The following is a 19,956-nucleotide window of genomic DNA, read 5'->3' on the forward strand; positions in this document are numbered from 1 at the left end:
GTGAGAGGCTTTTTTGACTCAGCTGGCACTGGGCTGGGCTGGGAGGGGCTGGAAGGAAGGAGACCTTCTCTCTCTGGTTTGTGAGCACAGTTACCCTGCTTCGTGTCTCTCATGCCTCTTGTTCTTGTCTTTCTTCCTTGTTTGAATTCCTCTTTTGAGTGTTCCTGTGCTGTCTGTGTGAAGGCTACATGCTCAAATGGGTGGGGATACTAATGTCCTCTGGTCTTCTCATGGTGAAGAAGGAACTGTTAAAGTGGAAGAGAAAGTGTGGGGTCTTCCAGTACCTTAGGCAGTGGAAACTGCATGACTGTCCCAGGGTGTGTTTGAGGCAGTGCAAGGGCAGGGCAGTAATCAAAGAAACTCTGCACAGCTTTGCCTGCAGTAACCACAGAGCTGTGGCAGTTCCCAGCCCACTGGGACAGAGAGGTGACTGTTGTGCCTTGTGTGGCTGGGCTGCTCTCAGCCTGGGCATTCAGAGGCTGGGCTGTGGAGGCAGGACGAGGTGGTGGGAAGCCAGTCTGAGCTTGGACCGTCAGGATGCATTTGCAGCATGTGATGACGTTGTTCTTGGATTCAGATGATCCAGGTTGACATGGCCTCATCCAGGTTGGGGCTTTGGATTAATCAGATGGACACTGGTGCTTGCTGTGTGGTGGCCCATCTGGTCTGGCTAGTTGTTCATGGAGTAGCTGGACTCTTTGTGTGTTGTTGATGTCCAGCCACAGCAGAAGGTCTGCAGGAGCCTCTCATAGCTTTGGTCAGTGAAGCTGGGCCATGAGCACCCTGGTGTTTGAGTGGTGACTGTCACCAGGCAGATGTTGGCCAGATCTCCACCACAGCTTCTTCCACTGGGTGAGAGGGATGAGGTGGCGTTCCTGCTCTTGGATCTGTTTTGATACAGCCTTGGAATGTCTTCCAAAAGCTCCTGCCCTTGTTCCTGTTGCCTGACCTTGCCCTGTCTTAGCAAGAAGAGCCTGCTGGAGGGAGCCTGGGGGTCTGCAGCGCCACTCAAGGCTCAGGCCTGTGGATGTGTCTTGCAAGGCATGTGGGAATGACTCCAGTAACATGATCTCCTCTCCATATGCCCTTTGGTTTCAGGATGCAGTCAGCAGCCTTTAGTTAAACCTCAGCTCCCTCCCTGTGCTGAAGGTACCCCTCGTGGCTGGCTGGCTTTGCTCCACCATTACTCAAACCACCTGCATTGTGTTTCAGCCCTCTCAGAGTACAGCCTTTTCCTCATGTGACCCTTGTATTTGTTCAAATGACTGTTCCCAGAAAATATTGCTTAAGGTGTGTGTAATTGAACACAGCCTACATCCTATCATGGTGTAGCTAAAGAGGAGCCACTTGTGATGGGACAGTGAGCCAGTAAAATTACTCTGGTGAGGAGAGGGGAGGGTTGTGGTGGTCTCAGGTACTGTTTTGTTTGTATCACTTCCTTGTACCAGGTGTTATTCCTCACCTCTAATTTCAATACAGTGTGATCTCCTAACAGAAGCAATGGCATGGCTGCCACATCAGTGTGCAGAAAGATTGATGTGTTTTTCAGGTGTCACCTGGAGGTGGAGAGGTGGTGAGCAGTAATGTGATGCTTTCTCATTAAATGATTGTGCTGAGCTGTGCTTCCCTATTGCTCAGAGAAGCTGTGGTTGCCCCATCCCTGGAAGTGTTCAAGGCCAGGCTGGATGGAACTTGGAGCAGCCTGGGATAGTGGAAGATGGCAGGGGATGGTAGGAGATGGGCTTTAAGGTTCCCTCCAACCCAAAGCATTTTGTCATTCTGATTCTAGATGAGGAACTTCCTCTCTGCCCCCTGAGTCTGTCTGTTCCTGTTCTCTCCTGGTTCCCTGTGCTCTGGGGAAGGCAGGAGCCTCTTGTGCAGCTCTCAGCAATTCTTGTGCTTTTGTCTCTTGGTTGTTTGTGATGATGGAAATGCCAAATGGCACCATTGTCTGACAGACTTTTTCCACCTCTGTGCTTGCCTGAGGCACAGCTAGAGATGTGTTGGCTTAAATCTAGGCCAGTTGGTTGGAAATTGGGACATGGTACCTGATGAATGCCAGGGAAGGCCAAATTGCATTAAAATGGCAGACGGAGACAGCCAGGTGCTGCTGCCTGTGTGGCTTGGGCAGGACACTGCAGTGAGGACTGGAGCTATCTCTAAGCAGGGATGTAACTGGATGTGTCTTGGGGAGATGATATATTTACTGTCTGTGTAATCTGTGTTAGAATTAAAGCTGTGACTGGAGTGTCTGGGGACAGTGTGCTCAGGGGACATCTCCACCTCCTGCCTCTCAGGCTTTGCTTTCCAAGTCTGTGCCCTGAGTTTTCACTGGCTGTGAGACTGTTTCTTGCTGCAGTTCTCTTCCCCTCCCTTCTGCAGTGGCCAGCCCTTCATCTGCTTACCTGTCAACTTAGCATGATCTAAAGATACAATCCCTGGTGTCCTTTTGGGAATGACCTCGTGTTTGTGCTATGTCTGGGCCTCTATGAATTTGGGTTGCTGAGTGATTGGGAGGAAGGAACTTAATGGGTCATCAAGTCCAGTTCCATGCTGCTGAAGACAGGCAGTCATCTCATGCAGGCCATGAACTTGTCCAGGAGCTAATTGTTGGAACTCATGCTGTGTTTTTTTCCCCAGTGCTTCTGGAGCAGCTGATCCAGAGATCTGCTCTCGGAAAGGTTAGAAACCCTCCTGACACTTCCAGTGTCCACTTTTCCTGGGTTGCTTTGTTGTGCCTGTGTCATTGCAGAGTGTTAGCTTGCAGATGAGATGATGACTTGCACATTTTTTCCCATTCCTGGTTCTCTGTAACCTTTATGTCCTGCAGTTGTGGCTCTGGATGGAGATTTGTCCTGAGAAATGTGCTGTTTTGTTTTCCCATTTGGGCAGCCTGGGTTGGCTGGGCCCATTTGTTTCCTTGTGCTTTTGAGTGTTTCAAGTGCAGGTGGAGCTGTGAGCTGCATAGTTTGTAAATGTTAGTGAGTACAGAAGAGCACTTTATGTGCTGCTGTCATTTCTGTCTTCTTTTTTAATGTTTGTCCTTGCTACTTGTGCCACCTTGCCCCTTCAGGAGGGAGAGGTGTCAGAAATATTTGAATCAAGGTGAGCCTGATAAAGCAGTGTATTGAAGAACCAGTGCCTGGCTCTTACTCGTGGCTCTTATTCATGTTTATCTCTAGCTGTGAATGTGCAATAACAACAGTTCTGTTCAGCACAGGCTGGCAGAGCCTCAGACAGGAAGATCTGCTGTTTACCAAGCAACACTCTGCTGTAAGTGAGAAAGAGGGGAAAAAAGTGGTTTATTGCTGCCGGGTAGCTCAGAGTGTAGTTAAACCTTTCTGAAAAAAGAAGAAACTAAGAGCACATGTGTTACTCAAGATGCATTTTTCCTGGCAAGAGTCCCATGTGTGTGCTCTTCTTGCAAAGCATCCCTGCGTATGCTCCTTCCCATTCAATTCACAGCATATTGGGAGCAGGCAGCCAAGAGCTTCCTGTTTTTATAATGCAACTGGTCTCAGCAGGCAGTCTGTCGAGGTGATTTTTCAGCCTGACATCTTTTGTAGCTGGGGCCGCCTGTGAACTGAGTAGGATGGCAGAACTCGGCTGCAAGGATTATAAACACGGGGAGGAAAAGATCTGGAAATGAGATCTACTGGTAAAGCTTCCCGGGATTGGATGCTGTGGCTTGTGTTGTTTTGTTCCTTCCTCTGTGAGTCTCTCTGTGACATTTCCTCGCTGCTGCTGCTGCTGAGAGGGCCCTGCCAGCCCACCCACGCCGCGCTGAGCTCTGGAGTCCCCCACAATTGGCCGGGAATTGCGGGATACACGCGGCTCGTTGCACTTCAATGGAGCAGTGTTAATTGACTTAATAGAGCACTGAGTTTGGAAGGATTTCGTTGTGTGGGTTTTCACAACGTGTGTGCACTCAGACCCTTCTGCAGCAGTGCCCTTGTTGCCATTTTCACGCTTGTTCCGAAACTGCTTTGCAGTTGTCAGTGGAGATGAGGTTTGACGTTAACCCTTATTTTGAAAAATCCTTCCTGCTTCTCCTCTTTTTCTCCCTCCAGCTTGTGATTAATATGCTGATTGCCCTTTCAGATCTGTGTAATGCCCTCTCTCAAAGTGACCGGGATAGATTTCCAGTAGCTCCCTGGATTATCTGTCACTGGTTTACAGTGTCCAGTGCAAGTGACAAGAAGAAACTTTGTTCAGACTTTGATTGTAGTTGCTCTGTGGCTAAGCTGCCTCTGCAATACATCTACTTTTCTTGTCAATCTTTCACTTCACACTTCAGACACCTCTTCCTCTGCCTGCACACTTACAAAGAGTCAGTGCTGGGCATTAAATGCAGCTTAGCCCAATTCAGCTGCTGTGTATGAGTTTCTCCTGGGCTAAAGTTGGGCCAGAACCAGTTTCAAGGCAGCTGAAAAAAAGGTAAAGACCCTCAAGCTTGCCTTTGCATGTTGATGTCTGTGGCCAGAGACATGTGCTGCTGTTCTGGACTTTGTAGCATGGAGCATGAGATCCTGCTCTGTGCTGGTCTGGGACTCCAGGTTCAATTATCTTGTTACCTCATTAATAGCCCATCTGGAAATCTGCTTCCAGACAGTTCACTTCAGCTAGTGATATCTCTGCAAGTGGTGTACCGCTCTTATTTCTCACCAAGACCTGGAAAACAGCTCACTTAAAGCTTCCTGTCCCCTCAGTTTCCTGCAAGGCCAGAATATCTGATTTTCTTCCCTCAGCCCTCTGCCCCAGAATGAACATTTGGGGGGGTGAGTTGCACTCTTCTCTCCTTTTTCTATGTCCTCCCATCTGCAGTGCTTGCATGCTGCCTGTCATCTTTGTACGTTGCACACCTGAAGACTCCTTGGCCCAGGCAGGTAAGGCAGAGCTTTCTGAGTCACAGAACCCCAGGGAGCTCTCTATGAAGCATGAGGACTGGAAAAGCCTCCCCATCCCAGCTGAATGTGCCATCCACTGTCCCATCCCTCCAGTTACACCCCTGCCTCAGTCTGTCCTTGGAGGTGCCTTCCCACCCTGCCCTGCTAGAAGCTTTGCAAGGCATTGGAACTTGCTGACACCTTCATTTCCTGCCAAGACTGCAGCACTTGGACTGGCTTGGCAGATGAGGGTAGGGAGAAAGAGCAGCAAAACTTTGTCTTGTCCCCAGCTGTGTGCATGACACCTGCTCAGCACAGAGTGTTCCAGCTCGCTTGCTCCTGCTGCACTTGAGCCATGGAGCTCTCATTGGATCAGCGTTTGCAGCTTAGATTTCAGTGCTGTCTCTGCCTGAGATGGGTGTCTTGTTGCTTGTCTGCTCTTCCCCTGCTGCCTTGTGGAAAAAGAGGATTTTTCCCTTCCTCTCCTGGAGTTATTTCTTTCCTCAGAGTCATCTCAGCCTGGTGAATTCCAGCCATGCTCTTCTTGCTGCTGGTGCCTGGTTGTGTACATCCTCAGGTCCTGCCACCCTGCCTGGAGCTGGGGGCTGGCTAGATCACACAAATGCTTGAGCTCCTTTCCTTTCCTTGGCTAGCATAACACCATCAGACACTTCCCTCTGTGTTCTTAGCTATCCCAACCTGCTCTGGCACTTTGTGACCTTCTTAGGCTGCCACATCTGGTGCTATGCACCTTCCAGCCCTGCACACCATTTCCTGCTTACCCTGGCCTCTCTGAGCATGTGCCTTCTGAAGGGGAGATCTGCTGTGCATGGAGGCAGGATTGATGGGAGGCCAAGGGCTGGCCATTCCTTCAGCATGTCTGAAGTGGTCTCCTCCAGCTCGATGCCCCCACATAGCCCCAGCTCCTCCAGCTGTCCCTGAGCTCCTTGGTGTTTAAGGGTGTGTCACATCCTGCAGTCCCCAGGGAGGAGGCTGCTCCTCCACAGGGCTGTTTGTGGGTTCTCGGCAGTGAGAGCTGTTCAGGAGCCCTGGCTTCTCCCTGCCAGCAGCTGCTTACATGGGACTGAAGGCAGAGAGCTCCTCCTTTGCTGGTACCAGGTCCCAGCACATCTGGCTCCCCTGGGCATGGTCATGGCCCCAAGGCTGCCAGAGCTCCAGGAGTGTTTGGACAATGCTGTCAGGCACAGGGTGTCATTGTTGAGGAGTCCTGGTGCAGGGTCAGGAGTTGGACTTATGATCCTTATGGGTCCCTTCCAACTCAGGACATTCTGTGGGTCTTAGTCAGCCCCCAGGCAAAGGAGCTCACATAGCAGAGGGAGGAGAAGGGCTGGTACTTCACCTTCAGTCTTAGAAGAAAGTCTCCTGCAGCTTCCTCTAGGTACAGCTTTGAGGGATGTATTTCCCTCAGGTACATGGTGAGCATTCTCCTGGGCCAGCTCCTGGCCCTCACCTCAGACCAGAGCAGTCTGGAGTTCAGTATGTCTGATGGTATTTTCATTCCTGGGTCTTCCCTGGAGCACGGGAGTAGCTCAGAATTGACTAGATTTATAGGCTGAGGGAGTGGAGGAATTAACGAAATGGCAGAGTCTTGTCACGGAGTTTCCAAGGCTGAGAACCAAGAGAGGCTGGAAAATTCAATCAGGAGCAAAGCTGGCTCGTGCCATATAGATCAATAAATTACTAGGAAAATTAGTGTGAGGGTATCCCATCACAAAGAGGGGCTGCTGCACGTGGGACCAGCTGGGGTGAGTCGGCCTCACTGGTTTCCTCAGTGGCTGCAGCAGCTCCAGGGGCCTCTGTCTCTTCTTCCTGCTGTGTGCCAAAGGGAAGAGCTTGGGGCTGATGCTAGGAAAAGTTGATCTTGCGACTTCCTAGATGCATTGAAACACATAGGCTAGTTCTCTTTTGCTCTCTCTCTCTCTCTCTTTTTTTTTTTTTTGGCTCTCTTCAGAGCCAAAACCTGCTTTGAAACTGCAGAGAAGGAAAGGGGGTTGCGTAGATTCCCACCCTTCCTGCCTGCTCTGCTGTGACATGAGAGCTGGGGCCCAAAGGGTCAGCACTGCTCACTGGTGTGGAGGAACAAGGGTGTGTGGAAGCATCCAGGCAGCTGCCTTGCTGTCCTGGCACCAGGAGGAGCTCCATGGAATAGCTGTGCTGTCCTGCACACGCTGTACATGCCTGCTGCCCGGGGTCTGGTGGAGAATTGGAGGAAGGGCCTGCATCATGTATCACAGATCAGGATAAAGAGCTGTGAGTGGCTTGGGGGTGGTGAGATCAAACTTGTTTTCATTTTGGAATTGATATTTTGGGAGCAGTTACACAGTATCAGTTCAAACCTGGTAGTTATTGCAGTCAGGAGGGGCAGAAAACCAAAATCCAAACTCAGCGTCTTGCTAAGGTGCTTAAGTGTTAATTTCCATGAGTGAGAGCCACCCTTCTCAAGATACTTCAATCTCTTAACATTGTTGCTTCCCCTCCAAATTAGACATGTGGAAGCAGTGCTTTGTTAATTTGAGGAAAAATCCTGCTCCTTCCTGCCAAGACAGAGGAACTCTTGGCAGTTTTCTCCCTTTTAGTGACTGAAGCCTCCCTGTTCAGCCACGTGCCTGCAGGTCATCTCCTGGGGCATCTCCCTGCCAATGGCAGAAATTCCTCAAAAATAAGGCTGAGTGCTTCCAGAGTGGCTTTCCTCTTCTTTAATTGACCCCTCCCCTTTCTGGGGTGCAGTTTCCTTTCTCACTTTGACTTTTTGGAGGCGCCTCATTTGTTTAGTGCTGGCCAAAGGTGTTTTGAGGCTCAGCATGGTGAGCACGTAGGTGCTTTGCATTGGGCTGTAACGCTGCTGCCATTCCTGTTCTCAGACTGGTTTGCCTTCTCCCCACCTTTGGTCAATGCTCCCCCTTCAAAATCATTCATTGGCTGCTCTCACCTGGCATGAGGATGACCCTGAGGAGAAGGATTTACTGCTTTGCCTGGAGAAATCCGATTTCACGCAGCACTCACAGCCAAGCAGCCCAGTTAGACCAGACAGTCTCGGAGATCACTGAGACTTAGCTAGGTTATCCTCCACCTATTTATAGCTCCCTTCCTCTCCCAACTCTACCCACCGTGGGGTTTTACTGCAGGTTCTGAAGCAGGGCTCCCAGCCTTTCCCCTCCGTGCAGAGAGGAGCTGCCTGTTCTGGCTCCCGGTGTGGAGCTGGCGGAGGAGACGGGCCAGGAGAGCAGCACCGTGCTGGGAGCCGGCAGCGATGCGGGCAGCAGGCATGTCTGTCATGTCTGTCTCCTCTTGGGATGAGCTGAAGCTGGTGTTTCCATGGGCAGCAGGAGGAAGCAAAGGTTTCTGCTTTACCAGCTTGAGGAAGTGGCCTTGGACCAGGCTGTGGAATTGCTTTTTGTGGCAGTTTAACCCAACTCAAGGGGAAAAAAGGCTACTGATGCCTGGGCATCCTTCCTCTGTTTGGCTCAGCCTGGAGTGAGGGGCTGTTCTACCCATCTTGCCTTTACTTACCTATTTTATCATGATAGAACCTGGGACTTTGAGTTAAGAGACAATTTGTTCTAGTAGGTGTCAGAGTTGCATCCCCTGTGCCTTTGCTGCTGAAGCACATAGGGCTCCTGGCATGGGGCAGAAGAGCCAGAGATACCACAGGTGTGGGATGACTGATGTCTCCAGATAGACTGAGCTGATGATATTTGGAAGTGCTCTTCCCCTCACATCGCGTGGCTTTCATTTACGCAGAAAATCAGATTTGTTACAAATTAACTGCTTGAATAGCAGGAAATGAGAGGGGATGTTTCAGGGATCCACTTCAGCTGGATGTGCAGAAATCAGTGAAACCATGCTGTTGGGTAGTGGGGATGAGGGAGCTGACGCACAGCAGGAAGGCAGCCCAATTAAAACAAGGAGGAGGTAGGGAAAACTGTGTTCTTGGGCTTTTTTTCAGATTTGTTTGGTTCATCCAGGCTTTGCAGGCTGCAGAGACAATGACAGAGCAGTTAACATTCTCCAGTTAATAACGTAATGCAGGCACATTCTGGTATTGAGCTTGTACCAAAATTGCACCTGTTCCTTGAGCTGCTGCTTTTGAGAGTCTATTATCTGTCAAGGCCTTTCTTGATCCCTTAGATCAATCCTGGGATTGAAAAGCTGTATTTTAGGACTCCTCTTCTCAGCCTTTTTACAGCAAGAGTAGTTTCTTCGCAAAGGTCTTTCTGTGGTTCATTCATCTCCTTAAATCCTGGTGGGTAATTGAATAAGCTCAGCTGTGCTAATTTTTCCATCTTCCTTGTTTCTTCTTTTTTGCTCTGTTAAATGTTACCTTGATCCATTGCTCCTGACATGCATCCAGATTGTCCTGCCTTTTCACTTGAAGGAGAGATGTGTGTGTGTTTAAACTTCTTTTAATACAAAGGACATGAAAGGTTTCTGGATTTTAATTGTGAGGATGCTTGAAGAATCAATTCTGAAAAGTAGGAAAGAGAGAGAGAGAGAAAAGGAAGAGCAAAGCCCCAGACCTGCTTCTGTAGGTAGGGGTGTGCTCAGGATCAGCTAAAACTTGCCTTGGGCTGAAAGTAAATAGTCACAGAAAATACTTTTGCAGGTCCCCAGTCTGTCCAGTTCCAGTCCTACTGGGGTGTTAATGGGGAACAGGAAAAGAGCAATGTTTTATTTTACATGTAAGTACACAAGCCATCCAGTTCTTATAGCTGAGTAACTAAAACTGGTGTGCCAGTCAGAGCCCAGACTAACCTGGCGTGTGTGGTCCCCAAGGGCTGCTGGTTTGGGCTTCAGGTGGGCCTGGCTTGTCCCATTTTCTGCTTCTTTCCCATGTGTGAAGTGCTTTGTGCTGGGTTCTGCTGTGCTTCCCTCCATCAGTCAGTACTTCCCTGTGCCTGGGAAGTCCTGATGCTTAACTTGGGAGGAGCCTTTTCCAGAGCCCCCACACTCCCCATCTCCAGCAGCAAAAGCTGGATTCAGTGGCACAGCCCTTCCCTTCCCAGTGAGCTCTGCGATGGGGACTCTGATCAGAGCATGCATTGATAGGCTTTAAAACTGGAGGGTTGTTGCTGAAATCATACCTTATCTTTCTCTCTTTTTCTTTCCTTTTTTTTCCCCTTTCTCTGTGTTTGTTTGTTGTTTTTTTTCCCAACTCTGATCAGAACCGACCTTCCTTTGTCCAGCGTGCTGGGATCTTTGCAGCAGCCCATGCCGCAGCGCCTCACCCGTTCCACCTGATCTGCCCATGCCACTGGCTTGGACCTAACCTAGGCTCAATCTCAGCGTGGCCTGGGCAGGGGGGAACCATGGGGAGCTCTGCCTCATCGCTGGCCGCAGAGACGGAGTCGGACCATGGCTTCGGTAGCTCGCCCTACCCGGGGCACCCGGCCGTGGGCTGGTATAGGAGCAGTCCCGGTGGCCCCGTGTGGGAAAGTGCCCTTATAACGCGGCAGCACCAGCACTTCCAGCACCGGCTGCGAAGGTAAGGAGGAGGGGAAGGAGCCTGCTCACCCGCTCACCCGCTCACCTGCTCACCTCAGCTTCAGTCCGGCCGCTGCCTTTGGGACACGACTTGCTTTGCATCCTACTGAGTGTTGGGTCCCTGCATTCAGAGGCTCAGTTCAGTTCCTCGGGAAGCCAGAGTCAGATCCTACTGATTTGAGTGATGCCGAACCCTGGCTTTACACAGGGGGGGCTGATGTCTCCTGCAGAATGGACTGCAGAACTCATCCCAGCTCTTCCTCACTCGCCTAAATTGTCAAGGTGGCTGTCTGGGAGTGGGATCTCAATTCCTTGTTTGCCATGTTCTTGTGGCTCCTTTACTTTCTGGCCTCCCAGCCACACTGTAGTGTCACAGGTGGAGGATTGTGTCTCCAGGTTGGGTGGCACTAAGTTGCAAGAGTTTCTGAACTTAGAAGAACCAGAGAAGCTGGTTTCATGCAAAAGCACATTTCACAGGAATGAAACACACCAAAAGATAATTACTCTTAAAAGCAGATTAGTGTTTCCAGCTCTCAATTGTTATCCCACCTCGATGAAATCAGCATCTCAGATGTGTCTCTGAACTGTTGCCTCTACCCCTTCCTCATCAGCCACTTGCAGTGAGGAGTTTCTCTTGTTTTTGCAGGGCTGGTGTCCTGCATTCAGTCTCTGACAGGTTGAGAGATTTATCAAAAAGCATCCAAAACCCCTCTGCTTGGGGGCTTAGCTACAGAAGCTGCTGTGTTTTGTGCTGATAACGTTTGAGCCTTTGCCTAATGCCTGCTTTGTGTGGACTCCAGCCTGGATGCGTGTCCGTACCTGCTTGAGTCTGTTTGGAGCTGCTGGTCATTGAGGAAGAGCTGCTTGCTGAGTGTCCCTGAGCTGTCCTGGCTTTCCCCTGGAGGTTTTTGCTGTGATGTTGGTGCAGTCCTTGTTTTCTTGCCTTCCTGCTGCTGTGGGGCTTGGGATGTGCTTCCTGGGCTCTGGTGCATGACTCTAGAGCATCCCAGCAATGTCAGGCTTTGCTCCTTTCTGGCCCTCTCTTGGGTCATCTTCTTATTGAACTGGGAACAGTGGGAAACCAGTAAGCTGTTGTCTTTATTCTCTAGCGTAGACTGGGGTACCTTTAAAAAAAGATATACTTTGTGCTGTTCCCAAATTCTGTTGCTGTGTGTGCCAACCTGTGTAGCTGGTCCACAGCTCTGGTTGGTGATCTGTGCTGTGTGGGTTTGTTCCCTCTGGTTTAGAGGGATTCTGCAGACAGAACTGGATTCTTCCTGCAGGATTTTCCCTTCTGGACTGCTGGTTATCCCTCTGTTGCCTTGAGGAGTTGGGAAGGTGTATCAGCTCACAGATGAAATCCCTACTATGGCTATGGACAGCCAGAACCAAAATCTAGGAACTTAGGGTACACCTGGCCTTGGGTACTAAAAGAGGCAGTGTCTCTGCAGCCTCGTGTGTGGCAACTGAGGCTGCTCACGACTCCAAGTCTGTAGTTTGAGGAACTAAGTGATATCATGACATGTGGAAATAAATTTCCTGAAGAGCCAGCCTTGGTGGTGGAGCGGATGCTGGGGCAAGAACAGGAACTGCCGGTCTTGGCGCAGATAATGCCGGTGTCCTGTGGGGACAGGAGTGGCTTTTGTGATAATTCCTTCTTCCCCTGCTAAAGGGAGAGCACTCAGTGTGGTGTGGTTCCTGGAGACAGGAAGATCACCGGCTCTGCTTCACTGAGCAGCGAGTTGCGTGGGAAGAACTGGCTCCAGGCAGTGATTATGGACGTGGGTTCAAAAGCCCTGCTGAGATCAGCCAGGCTGCCAGGCATCAAAGGGCCGCCGCTCCCCGGGAACAGCTGGGCCGAGGAGCAGCGGGTGATTGGTTTCCAGAGAGGAATAGATAAATACATTATTTTAAAAAATTAAGTTAGTCAATAGACAAGTCAGGGTAGGTATCCTGCCTGTGCATGTCCTCGTCCCTGGAGTCATGTAGTGTAGGAAGGAAGTGGAGTACTGGGGAGTCAATCTGAGGCTGGGTGGGAGTTCTAGGATAGACTTTGCTTTTCCTGCTGATTTTCTGTCCCTGCCTGCAGCCACCTTTAAAGCTGATAATGCTTTGGCTGCTGTGGAGCAGCACAGAGCCAAGAAGCTCTGAGCTGTCTCAGGGATGAACACAAACCTTCCTTGGCAGAAAAACAGGGACACAAATACTTAGCGAGTGACTTTGGTCTGTACTTGATGGGGGAGTTGGGGGAGTCATCCCTAGTGGTGGGATGGGAATAAGGGGAGAAATCAGAGCTGTTTGGCTGTCAAGATTTTAGAACCTGGGAGGAGGCTTCACTGTCTCCTGTTGCCTGAGTGAGGCTGATGGTGTGGAATTCCCTGTCTGCTGAAGACAGGGAGACAAGAGGGAGTAGGAAAAAGGCCTTAGTGTTAGAAGCAGCAGACTTGTGATAATCACATTTGAGTCCCTGGTCTTTTCTGGATGGGGCTGCAGTCTCTTTCTGTGTATCAGCATTTAAATAGGAGCATGTCCCTTTCCCAGTGTGCCAGGAGGACACAGCTGTTGAAAGACTGGAAGTACCAGGTATTAGGTGCATGTTGGAGTGATCTGATTGCAGAAACCTCTGCTTAGGGCAAAGATGTTTGGTTTAAATTTGCCCTGATAGCTGTGTGCAGCCAGACAAATTCTGGCTCAGCTGCAAGTCGCCTTGGGCTCCATCTTGCTCATGTGCTTGAAGGTGCTTGGCCTGAGCTCTTGTTGGGTGGGAGCATTCAGCTGAGCCTGGGGATCCATTGTGGCCAAGCTTCCCGTGCCAAACCCTTCCTGGAGCTGGGAACAGGAAGGGGCAGTGCCACAGACTGGGTGCTGGCAGCAGGCTCCATTGCTGTGGCTGCCACCATAGAATGGTTTGGGAGCTGTAGGATCATAGTGGCTTCCAGCTGCTGCTGGAAGGGATGGTGGCACTTCTCCAAGGTGCATCCTTCCACATTGTAAGGGGTTAGGAAGGAATTTGGGCTGTGAACTGTCTCCTGATGAGATTTAAGGGGATATTCCTGTTCACCTCTTCCTCAGTCTCAGGATTTATTAAGAGTGTCCTGTTGAGTGCTGAGAACTTCTGGATTTTGCTCTTTGGAGAGGCTTTTGGGTAAAGGGTTACAAGGTCTGTGCAGCTGACCTAAGTGTCTCTGCCCACTACTTGTTTTGGCTGAAGCTTTCTGAACTCCCTCCTCTTCCAGAGGATATTTATTTCCTGGGCTTTCCTGCAGCGTTCTGCAAAAGATTTTTATTTTTCTATAAAAGCCTTTGCAAAATGAAATACCTCTGGGTCTTGATAACTGTGGAGGGAGAAACACACTCTTTTATTATTCTTTTATTATTATGATGTGCTAAAAATATGTAAATCTCCCTGTTTTTAGAGGCAAGTGAGGGGACCTGCTTTTGTTGCTGGCAGGTGGTGGGAGGGCACTTGTCTGCCACCCCCTGCTCCCCAGAGCACCTCTTACTTCTGGGGAAAAATCTCCGGGCAAGCCTAAATGTCCTGTATGTTTGTGAGCCCTTGGCTTAAATACACGAACAGCAGCAAGTCAGAACTGCTGGGCAGCATCACAGAGGCCTTTTCTGTAGGCTCTGAGTTGTTTTGAGGCTGGTTATGAAATTTTAATAACTGAACTCTGGCATATGGATGTGTGGCAGGGCGCTGTGTGGAGGAATGTGGCTTTGTGCTGCTCCTTCAGTCTCCTCCTGTGGCACTTCAGCTCTGAGTGCAGCACAAGCAGAAGTGTCTGGAGGACACCAGGACAGTGCTTAGTCTGGAGAAAAGAAGGCTCAGGGAGGATCTTCTGGCTCTCCACAACTCCCTGACAGGAGGGTGCAGCTGGGTGAGGGTTGGGCTCTGCTCCCAGATAACAGGGACAGGACAAGAGGAAACAGTCTCAAGTTGTGCCAGGGAAGGTTCAGGTTGGATGCTGGGGAAAAGATTCTTCACAGAAAAGGTGGTCAGGCATTGGAACAGGCTGCCCTGGGCAGTGGTGGAGTCACCATCACTGGAATTGTTCAGAAAGTATATGGATGTGACACTTGGGTATATGGATGTGACACTGGTGGTCTTGGCAGTGCTGGGGGTACTGTTTGACTCTATGTAGAGGGCTTTTCCCAACTAAATGATTCTGTGTGTCTCTTGCTAGGGAAACCAGGGCCCAGAGAAATGAGATTCTTGGAAAAGAAGCTCCTGGTAAAGCAGCAGGTGACTGCAGGGAATCACCTGGTGGTTGTCTGCATGTTTTCTGTTACCAGATCTCAGGCTGGGCATTGGCCCTGGGAGGTCTGGCAGCCTCAGCAGGACAGGTAGCCCAAGAGACCTGGGGTGAGGCTGGCACAGATCCCTGGGTTTTATCAGCAACCTGCATGGATTTGGGTGTGCTCAGAGAGTATTTTTCACCTTTCAAGAATCACTCACTGGTTGAGATTGGAAGGGACCTCTGGGGTCCAGCTGGTCCATCTCCCTTCCTAAGCCTCCATGCAAAGAACAGATGAGGCTGTGGTGTGGCTGTGGAACAGATGGGGATCACCAAATGTGCTCTGAGTGTGTATCCACAGAGGAGGGACGAGGAGGGATAAAGATGCCAATCATCCAAACCACGAGGACTACCAGCAGCTCTCATATTCAGGATGTGCCTGCTCAGCACACAGCAGTGAAACCTGTGTTCCCCAGGTGCTGCAGTGAGGTGAATCCATCCCTGTGTGGGTTGTGCTCCCTCTGGAAGTTGCTGTTGAGTTTGGTGGGGTATAGATGCTGCAGGTTGTTGTGGATACTTGTTTGATGGGAATGTTTGGTTTTTCACTGTTTGCTCACCCATTCTCAGTAGAGCTTGTGGTATCTAGAGCAGTATCTTGCTTAAGGAGGTGTTGTAGTGCCAAGCAGTTGGCAGCATGGAATGCTGTTTCATCTGCCTGAGGCTCCCAGCCCTGCCCATCCGCTCTCCACTGCCTGCTCCAGCGGTCACAAAGCCTATTAGTTGTTTAAATTAGGGGTATTTATAGCTCTGGAGCCACGAATAACTTGAAGGGTGGTGCAGAGCAGTGGAGACCAGAGCTCTCAATAGATCCCCAAACAAACCCTCCCTTTGCTCCTGTGTGCCCTCCGACCTCCCTCATTTCCATGTCTCACAAGAGCCATCCTGCCTCAAAGGAGGTCAAATCCAGGGCAGAGGCAGCATGTCCTCATCTTACATGGCAGGCTTGGCCAAATCTGAGCAGAAATGCCTGACTCTCTTGCCTAGATGTTGCTGTCACAGCATAGAGAGGACAGCAGAGCTGTGCCTTTGACAGTGCCAGCATGGAGAAGGAAAAACCAGCACCTTTTACCTGGTTTGGGAATGCTCCTGTCTGCAGGAGCTGAGCACTTTTGCTCCAGGACCATGGGTTCAAGTCCTTCTCCAAGTGCAGGTGTTGGGGAGTTTTGCTTTGGATGTTGAGGGTGGAGAGGGGGAGGAATTAGTAACTTGTGGGTTTTTTTTTGTTTTTTAAGAATTTTTTAAGAGTAAAAGGAGCCAGAGCAGGGATTTTTTTTTTCCCAGAGTAACTCTTCTGCATTGTTTCTTTGACTACATAGGGAGGAACGTGGTCTCACGTCTCCTGGCAAATTACTTGTCCCCCTGATATGTGTCACACATGTAGCCTGGAGTTGTATAATGGTCTTAGTCCTGTCAGGAGCTGGTGGATGGATTTGATGAGTGGGAAGCTCAGGAACCTGGCTGAGGTGCTGCAAGGAAGGAGGAAATGTAGGAAGGTGTGTATTTGGAGGGTTATTTCTTCTCTCGGGATCAGGATGGAAACTGCAAACACATCCTCCTAACACTGTGCAGCATCTGTCCTGGAGGGACATGGGCCTGCAGTGACCTCATTTTGTGGGTTTGTGAGAGGATGGGTGAAGGCAGGAATATCCTCCTGCTCTGGGTGAGCAGGGAGCTCCCTTCCCTCTCTGCACCCAGCACTCCCTGGGAACACTCCAGAGCCCATTGCTCCCCTCTCAGATTGCCAGGTGCTGGTTGCTGTGAAAGGCACATGCTGGATTTCTCCAACCAGTAACTTAATCTAGTTTGACACCGGTGGCTCTGGGCTGGAATCTGACTAATATGAGTCACAAACAACTGGGGGGTGATCAGAGCTGCACCCACCTCCCTGCAGCCTCTTCCCCCCATGATCCCCAGCCCTGTGTCCCTGAAAGGCCCCTTGATCCCAGCGCGGCCGGAGCCTGGTGCTGAGCGTGGAGGGGAGGCTGTGCTGAATGACCCCTCTGCAGGCCTTTGTTCTCAGGGATGGAACAACCCTTGGCACGAGGCTGCTGCCAGCAGAAGGGCACAGAGAGAAAAGGAGAGCCCTGTTGGGTGCTGTTTGCGTTTGCCAAGCTGTGCTGCATCTCTCTGTTCCTGCCTGGGGACCCACAACCCGCCCAGGTGCCTGTACCTTTTTCAGCCACTCTCTTCAAACAAACTGCCCTGGGCTTTTCTTTGACTTGGGCACCTTCCCGTGCTTCTCACCCTGCCAGCATTCCCACTCTGCCTGGCAAGGCACCAGGATCTCAGCCAGCACCCCTTGCCAGCCTGTGCAGCTCACAGCACCCCCAGGCATCACTGAGTCCCTGTGAGGGGCAGGTGCTCCAGGTCACCCTGAGGAGCTGTGAGGAACTGATCCGAAGAGAAAGAAGCTGCTCCTGCATTACAGATGGCATTTCTGAGGCTGCAGCAGGACATCCACACCAGAAGGAAGCTGGAAGTGGAGTGTGAAGGCAGCCTGGAGCCCTTCTGGATGGCAGCAGGAGAGCTGGGGTCGCTGTGTGGGGGGTGAGGAGAGTTTGGGCTGCAGGTGCTTGCAGGCTGCCAAGTCAGCAGCTTGCAGGGGGCTGGTGGGGCCTCGCCTGCCCTTGCCCAGAGCCTTGTAGAGCTCAGCTGGGTCTGCAGATGCTCAGGTTCCAGCCCTGCTGCTCCCAGTGCTCCCTGTGCATCACACACTGGGGTTTGTGTAGGAGAGAGCCACACGGGCTGGGCTCTGCCACTTGGAGCGTGGCAGGTTGGCTACAGCAAAAGGGGATTTTGGGAAGCTGGATCTTGCCAGCTTTTGGTGGCAGAGGATAGTGTCTGCACTCCTTGGTCTTCAGCAGCATTCCCAGCTGTGGAGTGGGGAGAAGGCAGACACAAGCACGATCTTTTGTCTTCCTTAACATCTGATTTTAATCTCCCTGCCTTGGAAAAGTGAAGCTATAGGTAGGTAGATGGATAGATGTGTGTGTGTGTGTATAAACACCTGTATTTTTTCCCCTGCTTCCTTGGGACACTGAGGAGAAGACACCTTTCATTCAGAGCCCTGGTGTTGGCTGGCCCATGCAGCACTGGGACATTCTGTCAGACCCATACCATCAGCTGTACCTTCCCTGCCCTGCACCTGAGGCTTCTCCTGCTGCCTTACCCACAGCTGCTGTGTCTGTCTGTGGGGGGGACAAATATGGAAACATTTGGTGCTTCTGGAATGTGGAAAGACTTTTGTTCTGCAGGAGCTTCAGGCTGCAGACCATGGCACAGAATAGACTGACCAGTGACATTGCTGCTGTCTTGCCTAGCAGCCCCTGTGGCAAGTGCAGGGACTGGCATGGAGCACTTTACATGCAGCCTAGTGAATCTCCAGCAAAGCTTTGCCCTGTGACCTGTTGTCCTTGGGTTAGTTTCCCTGCAGTAAAAGTGCCTTCTGGGCACACTGCTGTGGGCACAGCAGCTGACAGGGCCCCGTGTCTGGTGCAGCATTTCAGTCTCCAGGACACGTGTGCTCCTTGGTTCTGTGTCCTGTGCAGATCAGCAGTGATGTCCTTCAGGGTGTCCTTGAGGAGTATATGTGCTGAGCCTACCTGGGGCTCTCTGTGAGTTTGTGTGACTTGATGAGGTTCAGGAGCTTTAAACAACAGGAGGAGCTGCTCTCCTTGATAGAAAACTCAGTGCTGTGCTGCAGGGAAGGATCACTGAGCTGTTGGAGCAGCCCCAGCCTGGCCTTTTTGGGGTTGCTGTGCTGGCAGGATGCTTCCCTCTGGCACATGGACTCGGGAGGGTTAATGGCATGTGCTCCAGCCAGGAGCATCCTTTTGATTCCAGCTGCCACAATATTAAGTTAAGTGTGTATCATCTTTACAAGGCATTAAACAGTGCTACAGTCTGAGTTACCCAGCCTGGAGGCCTCCAGGGTACAGTATAACTTGTAGGGGCTTCCCTGGTAATTCCAGCCTGTCTGCCTGCTCCTGGAGTCAGCCAGATGTGTTGCTGGCTCACTTAAGGTGGCAATAGCTCTAGAGCTTGGGGTATGAGCAGAAGGAGCAGGTTGGAGTGATGGGTGGTCGTGTGGCTCAGTCTGCCCCAGCATAGCACTGTTCTGCTCTATTCTTGGCCCTTCCATAAAACCCACCAAATCCTCTTCTCTATCTCCTTTTGAAAGGTCACTGTGATGCCAAACTGAATCTGAGGCCAAGTGTGGATTCCTGGGTTGAACCTGTATTTGTTGGGCCATTGAGGCTGTGGTGGGCTCCTGATGTGCCCCTGTGTCCTCCTGGAGCCTCGTATTTGCTGATGGGATCCTGGAGGGTGATCTGTGACTGGCAGCTGCCTGGGATAGCCTTGAGGCACTGCTGACTTAGTGCTGATGGGGCAGGAGGTGCAGGGAGGAGTTTTTAGCTGAGAGAGCCTCTGTTACTGCCTACACAGGATGCTGCATCGGAGGATACAGACCAGGGTCCTCTCTGCACACCCAGAGCCATTTCACCTGCACACTGGCACTGAATGTTGCCCAGGACTGTCCTAGAAGCTTCCAGTGCCAGGAAATGAAAATGCCAAGTAGGCTGTGCAGGATGAAGCATTCCCAGCCAAACCACAGGAAGGTCAGTGTGTTTTATCCCACTGAGCTTCTAGGGAACTGTGGCTAATTGTCCCTTCTAAAGTTCAAGCACATGAGAAGGAGGAGTGACCTTTATAGGTCAGGAGTGCACACACAAACAGATCCATTGCTGTTCGTGGGACTCAGCCTGTGCACAGGATCCCATCCTTTCCCATCTCCCTTGCAAGAAGGAGCTGCACTCAGTTGCTGGCTGGGGCACCTCAAGGAAGTATTTCAGTGGCAGAGCTTGAGAGCTCCCTCAACTGACCCAAACTGGCCTGAGGGATCAGTTTGGATCCATAGTTTGACCTCTCAGTAAACTGAAACCCCCAGCCCTAGGGTGGTTTCTGGAATGAGCCTGGCCTGGCTGTTTCTGCAGGGATGCCCAGGGGCTGAAAGGCCAAAGTCTCCTTGGCTGTAATTCTGAAATTCCTCCATGGTTTTGGCAGTACAGGACAGAGGGCTGGCTCAGGGATGGGGCTGAAGGGATGATATCAAAGGAAAGCTGTTCTGTTGAGGTTCACTAAAGAGGTTTTGCTTTTGATTTTTTGAAGATTGTGTGTCACCCAGTTGTGCACAGCAAAGCCAGAATTCCCTGGGAGCTGCAGGGCACTCTGACCTTTCCTTGGCTTCTCAGGGGAGGGGGCACTGGCGTCCT

The 19,956-nt window shown here is 51.0% G+C and overlaps 1 protein-coding gene across 14 annotated transcripts in view; it reads left to right on the forward strand.

Annotated features, from left to right (window-relative positions):
• The window catches only part of CAPN15 (calpain 15), a 56,552-nt gene that overhangs the window by 6,061 nt on the left and 30,535 nt on the right, over positions 1-19,956 (forward strand). For 2 of the 14 annotated variants that reach the window (XM_085592573.1, XM_085592569.1), the window contains exons 4-6: positions 2,641-2,681; positions 9,511-9,586; positions 10,070-10,389. The exons of 2 other annotated variants lie outside the window; for them this stretch is intronic. In XM_085592573.1, the coding sequence (XP_085448699.1) occupies positions 10,214-10,389 (176 nt within the window). In that variant the 5' untranslated portion in view covers positions 2,641-2,681; positions 9,511-9,586; positions 10,070-10,213. Of the gene's footprint in view, positions 1-6; positions 2,682-3,566; positions 3,659-9,510; positions 9,587-10,069; positions 10,390-19,956 lie in introns of those variants that run through there. 10 more of the 14 variants (XM_085592568.1, XM_085592567.1, XM_085592571.1 and 7 more) reach the window with 9 other exon arrangements.

Source organism: Lonchura striata, chromosome 14, assembly GCF_050655825.1.
Source record: "Lonchura striata isolate lonStrDom1 chromosome 14, ASM5065582v1, whole genome shotgun sequence".
In the NCBI taxonomy this organism is placed as follows: domain Eukaryota; kingdom Metazoa; phylum Chordata; class Aves; order Passeriformes; family Estrildidae; genus Lonchura; species Lonchura striata.